Source organism: Chrysemys picta, chromosome 2 (genome assembly GCF_011386835.1).
Source record: "Chrysemys picta bellii isolate R12L10 chromosome 2, ASM1138683v2, whole genome shotgun sequence".
NCBI lineage: Eukaryota > Metazoa > Chordata > Testudines > Emydidae > Chrysemys > Chrysemys picta.
In genome coordinates, this window is record NC_088792.1 from 1,140,468 (window position 1) to 1,157,989 (window position 17,522).

At 62.3% G+C, this 17,522-nt stretch overlaps 2 protein-coding genes across 5 annotated transcripts in view; one reads left to right on the forward strand and one right to left on the reverse strand.

The window, feature by feature from the left end:
* Positions 1-570: 570 nt before the first annotated feature.
* LOC101953704 (tigger transposable element-derived protein 4-like) lies at positions 571-10,786 on the reverse strand. 4 transcript variants are annotated; one of them, XM_065586560.1, is made up of 4 exons: positions 10,653-10,786; positions 8,535-8,661; positions 7,659-7,772; positions 571-6,532 (listed from the first exon to the last, which is right to left on the reverse strand). In XM_065586560.1, exons 2-4 carry the CDS (start codon positions 8,566-8,568, stop codon positions 4,941-4,943), a joined length of 1,740 nt encoding a protein of 579 aa, XP_065442632.1. In that variant the 5' UTR covers positions 8,569-8,661; positions 10,653-10,786; the 3' UTR covers positions 571-4,940. The 4 variants fall into 4 exon arrangements, with proteins under 4 accessions (XP_065442632.1, XP_065442631.1, XP_023970055.2 ...); XM_065586559.1 differs by lacking the exon at positions 10,653-10,786 and adding an exon at positions 10,164-10,299; XM_024114287.3 differs by lacking the exon at positions 10,653-10,786 and adding an exon at positions 9,056-9,877.
* LOC112061046 (gastrula zinc finger protein XlCGF57.1-like) overlaps positions 10,154-17,522 on the forward strand; it is a 104,987-nt gene continuing 97,618 nt past the window's right edge. Inside the window, exons 1-3 of the mRNA XM_065586570.1 lie at positions 10,154-10,853; positions 13,937-14,045; positions 14,386-14,499. Of these exons, the coding sequence (XP_065442642.1) occupies positions 13,967-14,045; positions 14,386-14,499 (193 nt within the window). The 5' untranslated portion in view covers positions 10,154-10,853; positions 13,937-13,966. The remainder of the gene's footprint in view (positions 10,854-13,936; positions 14,046-14,385; positions 14,500-17,522) is intronic.

Consider the following 17,522-nt stretch of genomic DNA (forward strand, 5'->3'; position numbering starts at 1 on the left):
GCTCAAAACAGCTGTCGATGGGGGGGGCTCGGGCTCTGAAGCCCAGCTGCTCCCCCACGCTTCAGCGCCTGCCCTCCAGCCCGGCATCTCCACAGCCAGTTCTAACCCCGCCGCGCGAGTCCTGCGAGCCCCCGCCTGGCGGCCCAGGCTCTGAGTGGCTGCTGCGCAGGGTAGCCAGACCCGGGTTTCTCCTCGAGGGAGCCGGCCGATGGACAAGGCTCCCCCTGGGAACGGGCCGGCCCCAGCCTGCTCAGCAGTAGCGTGAACGGAGACGCCGGGTTCTGCTGGGGTGTTAACGCAGCAGCAATGGCGCTGCCGCGGGGGTGGGAGCAGGTAAGGCTCCTTCCACCTATAAAGCCCAGGGCACGGAAAGGAACAGGAGGCTTCTCGGTCCTGTTTATCGGCCCTACCAGGGCATGAACGGGGAATCCCCGGCCTGGCCGTATCCATGCAGGTGAGCTGCCACTGCGTCAGCATTGTGGGGAACCAAGACTTCCGCTGAAGCCTGTCACGGGGTCCCCGGGCGATGCTCTGGAACTGCTCCCTACGAAGCCAGGCACAACTCTCAGCCAGCGTAAAACCCAAGGTTTATTAGTCGACAGGAACATGGGGTAGAATAGAACTTGTTAGCACAGAAATCAGTGACTTTCAGCCAAGTCCCTCGTGGAGAATCCCAGACACCCTGGCCTCCCCCCTCCAGTCCCCCACCGCAGACTGCCCTGGACCCAGCTGCCTGGCCTCCCTCCAGGCTTTTTGTCCTGCGTCCGGAGCAAAGTGTGACCTGGTCACATTCCCCTCCTGGTCTCAGGTTCCGAAGGGCACCGGCCATCGCCTACATGCAGGCAACTGGAGCCACCCCACTTTCCCCGAGGGCCTCAGCAAAGGTCACACCCAATTCCCACCACACAGGCATCGGTGCAGCACACAGGGAAAGAGGCACACACAATATTAGTATAGGACAGTAAGACTCACATGCAACGTAAGGTGAAAAACCTCACTTCAGCACACCCTGGCTGCTGTCTGACCCCCCTCTGCCCTAAGGCGCACCCCCCCATGGCAGCTCCCCCCCCGCCCAGGGAGCCGTGTGGCAGCTCCCCACCCCAGCTCACCTCTGCTCCGCCTCCTCCCCAAGCACGCCGTCGCCGCTCCATTTCTCCCGCCTCCCAGGCTTGTGGCGCCAATCAGCTGTCTGGTGCCGCAAGCCTGGGAGGGAGAGAAGCAGAGCGGGGCGGCGTGCTCAGGGGAGGCGGCGGAGCAGAGCTGAGCTGGGGCGGGGAGTTCCCCTGCATGCCTCTCCCCTTTACTTGCTGCAGGTGGCCCTCCCCGCGCCCCCTGCCCCAGCTCCCTCCGCCGAAATGCCGATGATGACTGGGGCAGCCGAAGATCTGGCTGCCGTGGTCGCCGCCGAAGAAAATGCCGTCCCTAAATGCTAGCGCCCTAGGTTGCACCGGCCCTGCTGCCGCCATGCGGATAACAAACACCACGGATGTGTACGCGCTGATTCGGGTTTGGTTTTCTGCCTCGTGGGTAGCTGCTCCCCTTGCCCCCCAGGATCTGTCTCTGCAGGTCTCTGCCAGCTCCCCGACCGTGACCAGCGGGTGCACTTGTAACAGCCGCTAAGTCGCAGGTTCCCCTCTTCGGCAAACAGCCGAGCCGTGAGGAAAGGGACCTCCCTTCTCCACCCCACAGGGGTCTCGCTGGTCGCGGGCAGCCGTAGTGCGCAGCCAGCATGGTGAGGGGGCCAGCGAAGAACCCGGAGAACCAGGCTGCGAGGGGCACCCCCAGAAATCAGGCACCCAAAGTCACTCACACATCTTGGCCCACTGCAAAGCCAGCCACAGACCTGCACTTGGCTCTCAGACTACACGGGCAGAAGGGACAATTGTGAGCATCTGTCTAACCTCCTCCAGGTCGCAGGCCACAGAACCCACCCATTCCTGTAATAGTCCCCAACCTCTGGCTGAGTTACTGACACCCTCAAATCACCGTTTAAAGACTTCAAGTTAGAGAGACTTCAAGTTCACTTGCAGGTTTAAACTAACCCATGCTGCAGAGGAAGGTGAAACCCCACCTAGGGTCTGCTAATCTGACCTGGGGGAAGATTCCTTCCTGACCCCAAATACTGTGATCAGTTAGACCTGGAGCATGTGGGCAAGACCCATGAGCCAGACACCTAGGAGAAAATTCTCTCTAGTACCTCAGAGCCCTCCCCAGCTAGTGTTCATCACCGGCCGGCAGGCTCTGGGTCTGACTCTGCAGTGTTGTAGGGGCCAGTCCCATTGCAGGATCAGACCCAAGTGAAGACACAGGCCTAGTACAAGCTGCCAATGGGCTCTTGGCTAGGCAATGCAAGGACACCCCAGCAGGAAGGTGCAGCAAGTTACGCCGAGAGCAATGCAACACCCCGCACTGGCTGTGTCCAACAGCTCCGCTTTATTTCACTCTGTTACAGTTCCGTGTTTCTCTTCTAGTCACAAACACGTCAGGCTCGGAGGCAAACACCCCTGTTCCCAGTGACTCATGCTGCATAACCAGGAGGGGCAGAAATCCACGGGGGATTCTGGCCAAGGCAACGGGGATTGGGCCATTCTAGTCTACACGAGGGCTATATTAACACTAGATGAAAGGGTCAATGGATAAATTAGATTAGCAGGATGAACGACATTCCCCCCCCACCCCTCCCGCACAGGATCAAAGCCCCAAGCCCCAGGCAGGCGTCCCATAGGGCTGGAAGGACATCCCTGACATCCCTTTTCCTTCCATGCTGGGAGAGCTGGCCTGCAGCAATCAGCCCCAACGTCCAAATCACTGGGCGACTATTTTACTTTACAGTCAACACTCAGAGCCTTACGCCTTGGGGCCAACCTGCCCCATGGACAGCCAGCCGAAGCAGGAGCCTCGCTGCACGGGACCGGGAGGTTTCTAATCGGAGGAGCAGCAGATAAAGGGTTAAACGTGTGTCTGTAGCCACCATGCACCTCAGTCTGCTCTGCACTGGAGCGTTTGCTGCTCTAAGACCCGGTTTCACTCTTGAAGACTCCGAACACAGGTCACGGCCACGTGCTGCCGAGCCTGCCCCCCTCTGGCCCCAGCTTGCTACGGGCAGGGCTAGGAACCAGGTCAGCCTAGCTCAGGGCTTTTCAACTTCTTTCCATTGCAGACCCTACAAACTTTCGACTGGAGGGGCAGCTCCCTTTGGAAATCCTAGACAGTCTGAGGACCCCCAGGGGGCCGCAGCCCGCAGCCTGAAAGCCCCTGGCCTAGGGCTGTGATGCCACGGAGGACAAAGGCGATTGGAGTCAGCCCAACTTGCCTTTCCACGGCCATCTCAGAGCGCGAGATCCCCCAGAGCCGCTGCGTCGGGGAGCCGCGGCCCAGGCAGAGGTCAGCGCAACAGACAGCGCTCGGGTAGCTCCCAAATCCAGCAGCTTAGCGCAGCCCAGCCAGGCTGCTGGTGCCTGGTCATAGGGGGGGAAAGACTCCGGCTCCCGGGCTGGGCTGCGACGTTCCCCTCGCAACCAGAGACCTGCCACCGTCCAGGGATTTCTGTCGGCCTGGCCGGGAACTGAGGGATGCCTGTTCACGGCTGCTCTACGGATATAGTGTTTAGTGGCTCTAATGACATGTAATGAGACCACAGACACCGCCCGGGCCTGGCCTCAGTCGTCCGGACCCTGCAAAGGGCATCAGCAGCTCCCGCCACCCTGTGCACGGGAACCGACGTTCCCAGACAGCTCGGGGGGCAGCGTCACCCCAGGGTCCAGCCCAGCTGAGATCTGTAGCCGCCCCTGACCTCCCGCCTGGGCTGGAGCCTGCTGTTTGCCCCAGTTCTACTGGCCAGGCGACGCCTGGGAGCCCCTGGCGCAGCGGGTGGGATGCCCCGGGGACAGGGCTGCAGGGGGCGGTGGGACTCCCAGCAGAGCCCTGGCACCGGTGCGGGCGTGGGGCAGAGGAAGGAGAGATGCCAAGGGCAGAAACAGCTTCCCACAGGGCAACCCCTGCCCCTCAGAGCCAGAGCCAGGTGGCGGGGGGGCAAGAGGACGCCAGCGGCTCCTTAGGCAGAGGGAGCACTCGGAGCAGACTCACCATCACGTGACAGGAGCTGTGTCCGGACAAAGCCCGTGGCCAGCGCCGGCAGAGGGGTTAAACCCGCCGGCCAGGGACCAGCCGCCCCGTGGAGCAGCGAGGAGTCATGAAGGGCATGGGAAGGGCCAGCCAGTCACAGGCACAAAGAAATCCCCTCCAAGGACAGACCTGCCTGGGGAAGCCATCTTATTAGGAGAGACCCAGCACCAGGCCACCCTACTGGGGGAGGGGAGTTTGTCCCCGGGGCACCCTATCGGGGGAGGGGAGAGACCCATCCCTGGGGCGCCTGGCCACCCTATTGGGGATGGAGGGAGGGGGCTGGAGCACATGACTTATGAGGAGAGGCTGAGGGAACTGGGATTGTTTAGTCTGCAGAAGAGAAGAATGAGGGGGGATTTGATAGCAGCCTTCAACTACCTGAAGGGGGGTTCCAAAGAGGATGGATCTAGACTGTTCTCAGTGGTAGCAGATGACAGAACAAGGAGTAATGGTCTCAAGTTGCAGAGGGGGAGGTCTAGGTTGGATATTAGGAAACACTTTTTCACTAGGAGAGTGGTGAAGCACTGGAATGGGTTACCTGTGGGGGGGGAGGGGAGAGAGACCCGTTCCCCGGGAATGACCAGTCCACGGGAAGCCCCCTCTCTCCCCCCCACGCCATGCTGTCTGTCCTCACTCCTTCCCCCTCCTCTTTTCCACACCCCCAGCCCCAATGCCCCCCCAGCCTGATCTACTCGCAGTCTAGACACCGAGGCCTGAGGAACCCCTGGCCCTTCCGGCAGCCTGCAGCACTGGGCTCACCCTGCCTTGCTGCCCGAGCCCCCCCGGAGGGAAGGGTGGGGTGCGGGTCAGAGGGGTCAGAGCAGGGCCGAGCCCAGCCTGGGTGGAGCCGGCAGCCCCACGCCGGGCACGTAGCGGGAGCAGCCGGTGGCCCGGCTCTGGCTGGCCTCGGCCACGGCGGCCATTTGCACGGCGCTCTCCGTCTCCAGCAGTCTCTCCCAGTGGTAGACCAGGCCGTGCAGCTGGCACCACTTCATGGCGGCAGAGAGACCGGCCAGGGCCTCGGCGGCGGTGACGCGGCTCCCCGGGTCCAGGTCCCCGTCCTCCTCCGAGCACTCGGCGGCCTCGGCCCACTGGCTCCTCTGGGCCAGCGCACACTCCTCGCTGGTCATCTCGCCCACGGCCGGCTCCTCCGCGTCCATGCCGACGAAGTCGCTGAAGTCCTGCTCGCTCATGAAGGGCGGGCGGGGCACGTCGGCCAGCGGCGGCAGGTCCAGCTCCTCCCGCTCAAAGGGCGCCAGGTGGAAGCCGGCCTTGCGGAAGCAGCTCTGTACCGTGGCCGGCCGGACCAGGCTCCACGCCTGGTGCAGCATGTAAACGGCGTCCAGCAGCGTGACCCGCCCGGCGATCTCAGCCGCCCGCCCCTGCTCCGGGCTCAGCAGGGCCTTGGCCGCCACCAGCGCCCGGTAGTGTCCCTTCAGATTGCGGATGACGCCCATGTCCATGGGCTGGGTGATGCTGCTGGTGTTGGGGGGGAAGAACGCCAGCTTGATGTGACGCAGCTTGGCCTGTAGCTCGCGGGGGTGAGCGCTGCTGTGGGCCAGGAAAAGCAGGACCTTGCGCCGGTCGCGCCGCAGCTCCTGGTCCCACTGCAGCGCCCACTCCTGGAAGATGTGCGCGGTCACCCAGGCGTTGGCCGAGTTGGCGTAGGCGACGGGCAGGGCGCGCAGGTCCTTGGGCAGGCACCGCGGCCGCCGGCTCTTGCCCACCACCAGGAGGCGCCTTTTCTCCGTGCCGGCGTGGTTGGCGCAGCAGAGGACGGAGACGCGGTCCTTGGCCTTCTTGCCGCCCAGGAGCGGCGGGTCCCGGTCGGGGTAGCCGCGGTACAGCAGCCCGGTCTCGTCGGCATTGAAGATGTTCTCGGCGCTGTAGCCGGCCAGCAGGGAGGGCAGCACCTCGCTCACCCAGCTCTGGGCGCTGCCGACATCCGCGTCCTGCTTCTCGCCATGCTGCCGCTTGAAGACGATGTTGTGGCGGGTCTTCCACCGGCAGAGCCAGCCGTCCGTGGCCTCGAACTCCCGGCCTGAGTGCAGGGCCAGCTCCTGGGCCTTGGCCTTTAGGATCGGGCCCGAGAGCCTCTCCCCCCTGGCTAGGGCCTGCTGGAACCAGAGGAACAGCGCGTCCTCCACCTCCCCGCCCTTGCCCTCCCGCTTCCGCTTCCGCAGCGGGTTGGCGTTGGTGCGCCAGTCGGCCAGAATCTGCTCCCGGCTGCGGCCGATCCGGCCCGCCTGGCTCTTGGAGATCCCAAACAGCTTGGCCACGCTGGACAGGGAGGCGGAGGGCGACTCCAGGGCCTGCAGCAGTTTGACCCGGTCGGCCAGCGAGAGCTCCTTCCTCTTGGAAATGACCGTGGTCGTGCAGCACGAGAGCCGGCGCTTGGAAGGGTCTGCTGGGAAAGAAAGACCCCGTCAGCTCTCCGAAGCCCGCCCAGCGCCTCTCCCACGCCTCGTTCCCAGAGCAGCCCTGGGCGACTGGGCCCCACACACCCCGCATCTTCCTTGAGCAGTCGTACCCCCTCTAGCCCCAGGCTCTGAGGCTCGCAGCCCTCCTGGGAGCGAAGATCATCCCCGGCTACCGATGGGGAAACTGAGGCATAGAGAGGGGCTGTGACTTGCCCAAGGTCTCAAAGCACCTCACTGGCAGATCTTGGAACAGAACCCAGGAGTCCTGGCTCCCACCTCCCAGCAGATCCCATTCCCCTCCCAGAGCTGGGAATAAGAACCCAGGAGTCCCACTGGAAACGCTCCACGTGCAGCCCTGAATGAGTCACCTGCGAGGAGAGGCTGTGACCCAGGAGTGGGGCAGCCCACCCTGTTCTCAACCCCTGCGCTAGCAGCTGGCCACCCTCCCCGCTGGGGGGCTTTGAGCAATAGGAAACCACAAGACCAGAACACACGCCCAGACCGTGGTGCTGCCGCAGCCCGGCCTGCGTTGCCTGTAAGGAGCAGCGGCCGGGAGTTCCTATTAAAGATCTGTCAGTCCCAGCACGACACTCGTGGGGCTTTTTCAGACCGAGTTTGGGCCCCCCCGCTGGGACGTGGGCACTAAACCCTGGCGGAGAAGCGACTCCGGGAGCGAGCGGCTGCCTGCAGAGAGCATGGGACACATTCCCCAGCAGCGGGGAGCGGAGACGGGTCAGATGCGCTAACAGGACACATGGCTACGTGAGGTGCAGGGCGGAGAACCAGCCGTGAGCAGTAATGCAGAGACAGCGTTTGCATGTGTGATCACTGGACATGCCCATTACACCAGCTACCCAGGGACCTGGCCATTCACACGTGCAGTCACTATAGCTGTGTATGGGCAGGCTAGAAACTATGGGCCTGGAAGTCTCCAGGCCTGAGTCTCCCGTCTCGGGCCGTGTGCCGCTGTTTGCACCTGGGCCATCATACGCCCATGCTGCCCAGCCGTCAGTGACAACCCGGGGCAAAAAAGTGGGGGGCAGGGCCTCAGAGTGGGCCCACCAGGCCATCCAGGCTGGGAACTGGGTCTGGAGAGGTGTGTGCATCACTCACCTGGGACAGGGCCTTTGGGGCTCTCCCTCGCTCGCAGGTCCTGGCTGTCCCCGACATGCGGCTCTTCCTCTCGCTCCAGCTTAGAGACGAGCTCAGGTTTGGGGCTTGCAGAGCCTGGGCCGGGGGGAGAAGCACAGTCGGTTTCTGGCACTCCCCCAGGACCCTGGCTCAGGCTCTCCTGGGCTGCTCGGGGAGGGGGGAAAGAGGGGCGCGCTTGGGGTCAGGTGTGAAACAGTCATCAGAGCTGGCGCTAAAGGGGCCTTCTTGTATGAGGCACAGTCAGAGCAGTTAATTCCCCTAGGGGCCAGACAGAATCTCCCCCCACACCCTGCCCCCCAACCCTCCATCGTCCCCCACCAGGGCTCCCTACTCGGCCAGCGCCTGGAGCGCTCGGACAGGCCTGCACAAGCAATGCGCTGACCAGGGCTACAAGGCCAGATCTGGGCAAAAGCAGTTCCCCGGGGCTCAGTGCCGGGCACCAGGCACAAGTGGGCTGAAACAGAGACAGGGACCGAGGGAGACCCACAAGGAGCCACAAACGCTCAGCAGGGGATATCGCAGGTCACAGTTGCAGTGCACAGACAGGAGCTTATGCAGCCCCATACTAGCCTGCCCACGCCTCTCCTGCCCTGGTGCCCGCCCACGCCCACCCTGGTGCCCGCCCCAGCCTGCTCTGGTGCCAGCCCACCCCATGCCTTGCCCACCCCACGCCATGCCATGCCCCACGGGGTTCCATGATTGTCACATTCAGTCAGATTTCCCCACAGCAGGAATTGATGGGGGACTCCAGTGACGTCCGAGATGGGGGCTGATGGGGGACCCCGGTGAGGTCCGAGTTGGGGGCTGCTGCTAACAAGGGATGGCCAAGGAGCTCACCCAGCGAGGCCACCAGCTCGTAGTTCTCCAGCATTACGTGGCGGTACAGCTCCCGCTGCCATCCTGCCAGTTTCCTCCACTCCTCCTTGGTGAAATAGACAGCGACGTCCTCAAAGGTCACGGGTCCCTGGGAAACAAACCGCTCCCTGCTCAGCGCCACCCGCTCCGGCGGCCTGCGGACACTCGGGGCCCTTCGCTTTGACCACGTCGCCCCCTCTTTGCTGCCCTCCACTGGCTCCTTCGCTGCTAGTTTTCACTGTCCGTCCTCACCCACCCGCTCTCTCTCCCTCTCAGCTGCCAGCCGGCGCAGGGCCTGCCTGGCACATTTCAAACAAGCCCCACAGAGCCCCCACAAAACGACCGGATTACCCACCTTCACAAGCCTCCTTGCCGCAAGGCTGCAACAGCGCTGAGCCTGCTACCCGCCGAGCCCGCTGCCCACCACGCTCAGCGCCGCCGCATTGTGTCCCCATACTCCCCCTCCAGCCGCCCATCTCTGCTGTCTCTTGGCTGGTACCTACATGATCAGCTCCTGGGGGCCCAGACTTCCTGCTCTGAGTGTGTGCAGCACCTCGCACAAAGGGGGCCTGGCCCACGCCTGGGGCGACAAGGCGATCGCTAGCTAATAACCTAGCCGAGGCAGGCAGGTTCCTGCAGCCCCGCCAGGCCTTGGGCAGCGCTGCGGCTCTTTGCAGGAAGGGGGTGTGCAGTGTAACCGGGCAGCGTAACGTCCAGGAGGCAACACTTGGTTCCAGCATCCCAGGGCCTCTGCCCCCTTCACGCCGGGCTCCAGGGGACGATGCAGGCGTCACCCTTTGCTGTTGATGGGCAGTGCGCCAGGGACAGGCCTCGCCGGCTTGGCTGTTCGAAGTGGGGTGTGCCGGGGAGCCCCTGCTCCGGAACGGCAGGGACTGCGGGGGCGGGAGGGAGGGCTCTGCAGAGGTGGGGAGCAGGGTTTGAGTGGCAGCAATGCTGCCAGGCGTGCTGGACTGAGATGCCCTGACTGGGTGTGGGGGAAGAGGAGGAAGGGGAAGAAATGACCCCTTATCTGTCTACACTGCCCAGCACCATGTGCGGTTATTCACTTATCCCCATTTTACAGAGGGGGAAACTGAGGCACAGAGCCAGGAAAGGACTAAAAGAGATCCCACAGCAAGTCAGGGACAAAACCCAGGAGCCCTCACTTCCACCCTCCCCTCAGCCACTAGGCCCCATTCTTCTCCCAGAGCTCGGGATGGAACCCAGGAGTCCTGGCTCCCAACCCGCCTCCCCCCGGGCCCAGCTGCAACCCATATAAAGCAACGAGAGCGCTGCTGGCTGGAGGCTCCGCCAACCCTCGGGGTCTCCCCGGTTCCCATCCCCGAGAGCCCCCGCGAGCACAGAGGCAGGAGATGCGCGCCCCAGAGCCCCCCGGCCCGGCCCCGCCGCGCGCGCCTCCAGAGCCCCCCACCCCGCCGCGCGCCCCCAGAGCCCCCCGGCCCGGCCCGGCCGCGCGCCCCCAGAGCCCCCGGCCCGGCCCGGCCGCGCGCCCCCAGAGCCCCCCGGCCCGGCCCCGCCGCGCGCCCCCAGAGCCCCCCGGCCCGGCCCCGCCGCGCGCCCCCAGAGCCCCCCGGCCCGGCCCGGCCCTACCTGCGCCCAAGCCCCTGCAGCCATTTTCCCCGCTCTCTCCTCTGCGAGCGATGGCGCCGCGGCTGCCCGGCGGGCACATACCCGAGCCCGGCCCCGCGGTGCAGCGCGCCCCGGTCCGGCCCCTCGCCGGGGTCCCCTCTCCGCCGGCTGCAGGAGGGACGCGGTGCCCAGCCCGGCAGGCGGAGAGATGCGCCCCGGCACCGCCCGGCACAGACCCCAAACCTGCCCCCGGGCGCAGCCGGCTCCTGGCGCACGCTGGGACCTGTAGTCCCGGCCCGGCCCCGGCTTTGTGCCTTGGCAACACGGGGAAGCGGCAGCCCCGCCCCGCCCCGCTCCGCGTCCCAGGGGTCCGCGCAGCCCGGCCCCCGCGCAGCGCAGCGCAGCGCAGCCTGTACGGGGCTGGGAGAGGCGAGTGCGGCTCCATCCCTCTGCCCTGGCTGCAGTGCTCAGACCCGGCTGCGGTACCAGGAGCTCCGGCTCCAATCCAACCTGAAATCCACAGCCCGGGTCCAGGCCTGGAGCCTGCGGCTTTGTATCGCCACCGCCGAGCGCACCGCTCCGAGCTGGGCAGCTGCCGCCCGGCTGTGGGATCCAGGAAACCAGCCGAGCCGCGGACGGCGCTGGCCGGGCCCCTGGACCCAGAGGGGCGGAAGGGCTCGCCCCAGCTTTGGCAGCGGTAGCCGCTTGCAGGTACAGTGAGTTCAGGGACTAGCTCGCGTTAAGAAACCGGTTGGGAGTTGGACAAGCGGGAAAGTTCCTTTTCCTCCTGCAGTCTGTGAATCACAGGGTGCGAGGGGAACAGCGCGGCTGGTGCTAACTCCGGGAGGACAGGCAGGGTGACCGGTCACTAACTCCAGCAATGCGAGCTGTGTTTAATCAGGCGGTTATGGGTACATGCCAAATAGCTTGTATTATTTTTTCTTCTGTATCAAGCACATTTAAGGTAGTTTTATTTAATAAAATAAATGAAATGCCGTTTTTGTGCATTTTCAATTGAATTTGACTCCCTCAGGGAACTGATGGGCAGGATCCCCTGGGAGAATAACATGAAGGGCAAAGGGGTCCAGGAGAGCTGGCTGTATTTTAAAGAATCCTTATTGCGGTTGCAGGAACAAACCATCCCGATGTGTAGAAAGAATAGTAAATATGGCAGGCGACCAGCTTGGCTAAACAGTGAAATCCTTGCTGATCTTAAACGCAAAAAAGAAGTTTACAAGAAGTGGAAGATTGGACAAATGACCAGGGAGGAGTATAAAAATATTGCTCAGGCATGCAGGAGTGAAATCAGGAAGGCCAAATCACACTTGGAGTTGCAGCTAGCAAGAGATGTTAAGAGTAACAAGAAGGGTTTCTTCAGGTATGTTAGCAACAAGAAGAAAGTCAAGGAAAGTGTGGGCCCCTTACTGAATGAGGGAGGCAACCTAGTGACCGAGGATGTGGAGAAAGCTAATGTACTCAATGATTTTTTTGCCTCTGTCTCCACGAACAAGGTCAGCTCCCAGACTGCTGCACTGGGCAGCACAGTATGGGGAGAAGGTGACCAGCCCTCTGTGGAGAAAAAAGTGGTTCAGGACTATTTAGAAAAAAGTTGGCAGCCGGTATCAAGCAGAGTGCCCCAGGAGTCGGTACTGGGGCCGGTTTTGTTCAATATCTTCATTAATGATCTGGAGGATGGTGTGGACTGCACTCTCCGCAAGTTTGCAGATGACACTAAACTGGGAGGAGTGGTAGATACGCTGGAGGGTAGGGATAGGATACAGAGGGACCTAGACAAATTAGAGGACTGGTCTAAAAGAAATCTGATGAGGTTCAACAAGGAGAAGTGCAGAGTCCTGCACTTAGTACGGAAGAATCCCATGCACTGCTACAGACTAGGGACCGAATGGCTAGGCAGCAGTTCTGCAGAAAAGGACCTAGGGGTCACCGTGGACAAGAAGCTGGATGAGAGTCAACAGTGTGCCCTTGTTGCCAAGAAGGCTAACGGCATTTTGGGCTGTATAAGTAGGGGCATTGCCAGCAGATCGAGGAACATGATCATTCCCCTCTATTCGACATTGGGGAGGCCACATCTGGAATACTGTGTCCAGTTTTGGGCCCCACACTACAAGAAGGATGTGGAAAAATTGGAAAGAGTCCAGCGGAGGGCAACAAAAATGATTATGGGGCTGGAGCACATGACTTATGAGGAGAGGCTGAGGGAACTGGGATTGTTTAGTCTGCAGAAGAGAAGAGTGAGGGGGGATTTGATAGCAGCCTTCAACTACCTGAAAGGGGGTTCCAAAGAGGATGGATCTAGACTGTTCTCAGTGGTACCTGATGACCGTACAAGGAGTAATGGTCTCAAGTTGCAGTGGGGGAGTTTTAGGTTGGATATTAGGAAACACTATTTCACTAGGAGGGTGGTGAAGCACTGGAATGGGTTACCCAGGGAGGTGGTGGAATCTCCTTCCTTAGAGGTTTTTAAGGCCCGGCTTCACAAAGCCCTGGCTGGGATGATTTAGTTGGGAATTGGTCCTGCTTTGAGCAGGGGGTTGGACTAGATGCCTCCTGAGGTCCCTTCCAACCCTGAGATTCTATGATTCCCTGGTTTTGGTGGGAGAGTTGGGTGCGCCTGGAATTGAGGAGACGGCTTGGCGAACCTGTGAGATTGGCCACCTAGAGCAACCGGCCTCCTGCGAGAAAACAAACCAGCATATGGTATAACCCAGGGTGCTCCGTTCCCCTCCAGCCTCAGGGCAAAATCCTGCCTTGACTTCCAGCCCCTGATTCCAACAAGCCTGACGGGCGTGCGATGGTCAGCACATTTGGCCCATCACCCCTGGCTAGATTTCTCTGTCTTGTATTTTTACTAGGCAGCTGTTCCGGTGCTCGTGTGTGATAAAAGCAGGGAAGCCGAGCTGGCTGTGAGTGGCACGGGGACACGTGCACACCCTTGGCTCTGGGTCTCTGGGAAGTAGCTGCGTCTTGTTTGGGTTGGGCGGTAGGTTAAAGGCAGAAAGCTGCCCCCCCCCCACTCCCGAGGCAGCTGGTGATATTCCAGGAGGACACCCCATGACGAGACTTTACTGGGCATAGAAATGGTCCAAGGAAAATAAAACCCTTTTTCCACGTCATTTCTTCCCTGGGTTCAAATATGTGATATTGAAAATCTTGAGGCTGTTCTAGGGAGACCAGCCGTCCCAGGAGATGGGAGAAGAGCTCACGCGCTTTGGGGATCGTCTGTCTAGGTGCTGTTGTATCCGATGGGTTTCTGACATCTCCGTTGCTAGCCAGGAATTGAGGCTCTAGAAATCCAGCTTCATCCTGTTCCCCACCCCCCCGTCCTGCTGGGCTGTCCCAGTAAAAGCGGGATTGTCACGAGTCGGGAAGGGCAGTTACTGGGGCGCACGGATCGTACAGCTCCCGGTGCAGCCGGGCGGGCGTGTTGGTCTCCGAGCTGTAGCCCCTGTTCTCTTGGCTGCTCTACTGGACACCCGTGTTCTTCTCATGTTCCTTCTGCTTTGCGTCACTGGCTGGCGCGAAGCAGAGCTCACTGGTGACTCTGGCACAGCCCAGCACACGGCCCTGGGTTACTGGGACCCCAATGTGTGGGGAGTTCAAATCCTCACGCTGCAAACCTGCCCCTCGTCCTCACTGCCTGGCCTGAGCCCGTGGGGGAAACGGGTCTCTGGTTAAAGGCAGATGCTGCCTGGGCGTTGGGTTATGGATCATTCCTGCCGCGCCCTGGGTGACCCGGGGAGGCCCAGAGCGTGACTCGTCTCTCCCTTGGGCAGGCCCCGGTGGACGCGGAAAGCCCGTCTCCGATGGAGCGAGGGGACAAGCTGCGTGTGGGCGAGCGCAGGGAAAGGAGAGAGAGGGGAATGCCGGATGCCTGCGGCACAGGTGAGTGGTGCTTTGAGCCCCCCCGGACTGCTCAGCAGGAAACCGGCCGCTCTCGCTTTACCGACTCCAGGCCAGGGAGAGTCCACCCCACCCCCGGGGAGGCGATGCCAACGACCGGTCCATCCCCCGCCCCGCAGCGCTCACACAAATGTTTCTAACTTCAGCTTCCAGCCCCCGAGTGCTGTTCTGCCGTGGCTTGAACGGCTCCCTCGGGCCAGAGGTGCTTCGAGAGCGCGGTGGAGTCACCTCTGAACCTGCTCTTGGATGAGCTAAATAGGTTGAAAAGTATCTGCCAGTGTCGGTGCCCCGGGAACCAGACTGTGACTCTCGGTCCTTGCAGGTTCTGCTGACATCAGACCCCAGGTGTTTATTAAAACGGAGCAGGAAGAGGAGCCATGCACGGGGGCGCCCCCAGAGCAGAGAGAGGGGGGAATTCTCCGTGCCCCCAGCACAGGTGAGTGCTGCTAAACTCCGCCTGGAGTTGATCCGGCAAAGGGAGGCCAGGCAGAGCCAGGATCTTGGGGGAACCCGTATAAACTGCTACAGTCGGGCTGCCTGTGTCCTGCCAGCTGGTTCTGAGCATGGAACGGCCCCCGAGCGACCGAGCTGCACCAGAAGGTGATCAAAGCCGGGTGTGCTTGGAGCTGCAGGGTCGCTACCAGCACTGGAGCCTTTGCCACAGAAGGGAAGCTGGGACTGACCGGGAGCTAGACGAGTTGACCAGACCTAGGGGCTCGTCAAGCAGCAGCGCGGCCCCTGTGCTCGTGCAGCCAGGACCCGTCTTCCCAGAGCAAGGCATGACCCCTCCTTGAGGAGCGCGGACGTGGGACGTAGGCCCGTCCCCAGGGAGTGGGTCTGAGCCCCGGCACAGGGACGCCTCGCGCGACAGGTCTGGCTTTCCTGAGCCAAAGGGCCCCGGTGCTCTCTCTGGTGAACTAAGCGTTATTTGTCTGCCCTGGGCCGGGAAAGGACGGGCACAAAATATTCCACACGCAAGAACCCCAAAGTCCCAGTCCAGGTTCCCCAGCCGGGGCTGTCCAGCCCAGAGTCTCCGAGGGTTAGTCCAGCCCAGGACTGTCCCAGCATTAGTGGCTGCTTGTCCTGGCTGGCCTGACATGAAGCATGAGCTTGGGGTGAAAGTGGAGCCAGATGACGAGTCATATGGGGGTATCCTCAGGGCCTGGGGGACCGAGACCTCCCCGGCTACCCAGCACTGGCGAGTGATGCTAACTGCCCCCAGGTCCAGCCCGGCTAAACGCTGGCCAGGGCTGGCTGCGCCCGGCCTCCCTCCACCCCCCTGGAAAACGAGGCGCAGACACTTCCCAGCCGGGCAAGGCCAGGCCCTGCCCTCCAGCGCTCCCAGTCTAGGTGCAGGGAAGAGCCGAGGAGGCCGGCTGGGGGTGGGGGAAGGGCTGGGAGGGGAGGGGATCAGGCGGTTAGCAGTTGGGCAATGTCTGCAGAGGAGGGTTAGAACCACAGGCACGTCCTGCCCTCGCGCTGCGGGTGACCCAGCTCTGCCCGGGAGCACAGCGTGCCCCGTCCCACTGGCACTGGCCCTGCCCCGCCCCAGGGCATGCAGGGCGGCCCCACTGAGCCGGCTGGGCTATGGGGTCAGCCTGCCTCTCTGCCCAGTGCTGGGGGCGACTCTAGCTGGAGCCGATCCGGCTCCCTGTCCGGCAGCAATGGGGCAGCCCCAATCGGTACCGCTGGGCGTCTCTGCCCTCCGCTGGGAAGATGCAGAGGCGTCTCCGTGTCTCCCCACGGCGCAAGCGCGCTGGCCGGGCCTTGGGACTGGGGCTGGCAAACCGACGAGTTCTGCACGGACGTTGGGGGGCAGCAGGTGCCTGGCTGAATCCCTGTTAGGAAGTGACACGATGAACAGGGGGCTGTGTTTCCCCCAGTGCCCTGCACATCCCCGAGTGTAACTGGGACAGGCCGGGTGGCTGGGGCGTTAGGGGATCTGGGTTCTGGCTGGGACAGGTCCCTTGGTGCTTCAGCTCCCTGACGGTAACCGGGGATAAGACCCTCGCAGCCGGGCCATGGGCGCAGGGAACGTGCAACGTGCTCGGCTTTCCGCAGGTATCAAAGCGGAGATCGTGGTCAAAACGGAGCCCAAGGACGACTCCTACAGCGAGTGTGCCCAGCATTACGGTGAAGGAGACGGTCCCGACGACCCCTTCTGTGAGTGGTGCTGGGATCCATCGGGACGGTCTCCGGGGACAGGTGTGAGGGGAAGAACTCAGGGACCCGCCTGTAGATTCCTCACGGTGGCACCTGCTGTAGCCAGCTCCTGGCACACACCGCTCCGGTCTCTGGAGTCCTGGTTCGCCTACAGGAGCTGCCAGAAGCCGGGGCACCCTGCCACTGGGGGATGTGTGTGTGGGGGGGATTGGGGCAGACTGTAATAAGTGGGAGGAGGACAGGATGGGGCCCTGGGGATATATTCACAGGCAGGGACTGGAGATCCAAGGTCTCTTGCTGTGTCTGCCACACACATTGCAGAATGACACACAGACACACACACCCCAGCCCGTGTTCCTAGGGGCAATCAAATCCAATTTAAAGCTATTTTGCAAGTTCTCCCTCCCCAGCCCCAGTGACCACAGGAAACAGTGGGTCAGGCTTTTTCTTTCCTGTGAACAGGTGATGCAAACCCGGAGATTATCGTGAAAGTGGAGCCGGACGATGAGTCGGCCATTGGTTATCCCCAGGGCCTGAGCGAAGGCGGAATTCCCGGCTACCCCAGCCCAGGTGAGCCGTGCGGATCCCGGAGCAGCTCCGGGGATGGGAGGATGGGAAGAGCTGGGAACTCAGAGGAGCCCTGTGTGAAATTGGCGAGCCGGGCTTGCTGTGTTGTGCCGGCTCCTGGGTAGCCGCTGGGTGCAGTGGAGCCCAGAACTGCAAATCTCCCTGGGGGCGCTCGCGTTAAGAGATTGTCCACTGCAGTGCTGTCCGGAGGCCTGAACGGCCCCCTCAAGACAGGAGGCAGGTCTCCCCACTGGCCCTCTGCAGCTGGGAGAGATGCACCCGGGCCCCGGGACTGGTCTGTGCCTGCTGAGAGCTCTCTGACTCGTGACAAGAGACCTGGTGAAAATTACCCGAGGGTCTCTGGCTGTGTGCACCTCTTCCGGCTGTGACGCTGACCCAGCGGGGTGGGGGGAGCCGGCCTTGGCTGTGACCCCACGAGAAGCCAAGAGAAATTCCTCCACTGCCTTGTGCGAGTGCGATGGCCCGGCCTCCAGCGGGGTTCCCGGCTCAGACGGTGACAGGGCTGCCCTCCGCCGGCTCCCTGGCCTCCTTCCCAAGCACGTCTCCAGCCCGTCTGTACTTTAGTAAACCAGTGAGTCCCGCAAGCAGGATGCAAACCGAGGGGAGAGCTAGGTGCCGATCGGTCGATAATGGTGGAGCACGAATTATTCTGTGGCTTCACCAGCTCCTCCCAGCATGATCCTGTACAGCCCTTCCGGACAGGCCAGG

Excerpts from the sequence above, each read along its gene's own strand:
- LOC101953704 (XM_024114287.3), bottom strand. The coding sequence starts at position 9,292 with ATGCTGGAACCAAGTGTTGCCTCCTGGACGTTACGCTGCCCGGTTACA. Across the intron at positions 7,773-8,534 it reads CGAGCTGGTGGCCTCGCTGG|GCTCTGCAAGCCCCAAACCT; the intron begins GTGAGCTCCTTG and ends CCCCCGGCCCAG. Across the intron at positions 6,533-7,658 it reads CCCCAAAGGCCCTGTCCCAG|CAGACCCTTCCAAGCGCCGG; the intron begins GTGAGTGATGCA and ends TTTCTTTCCCAG.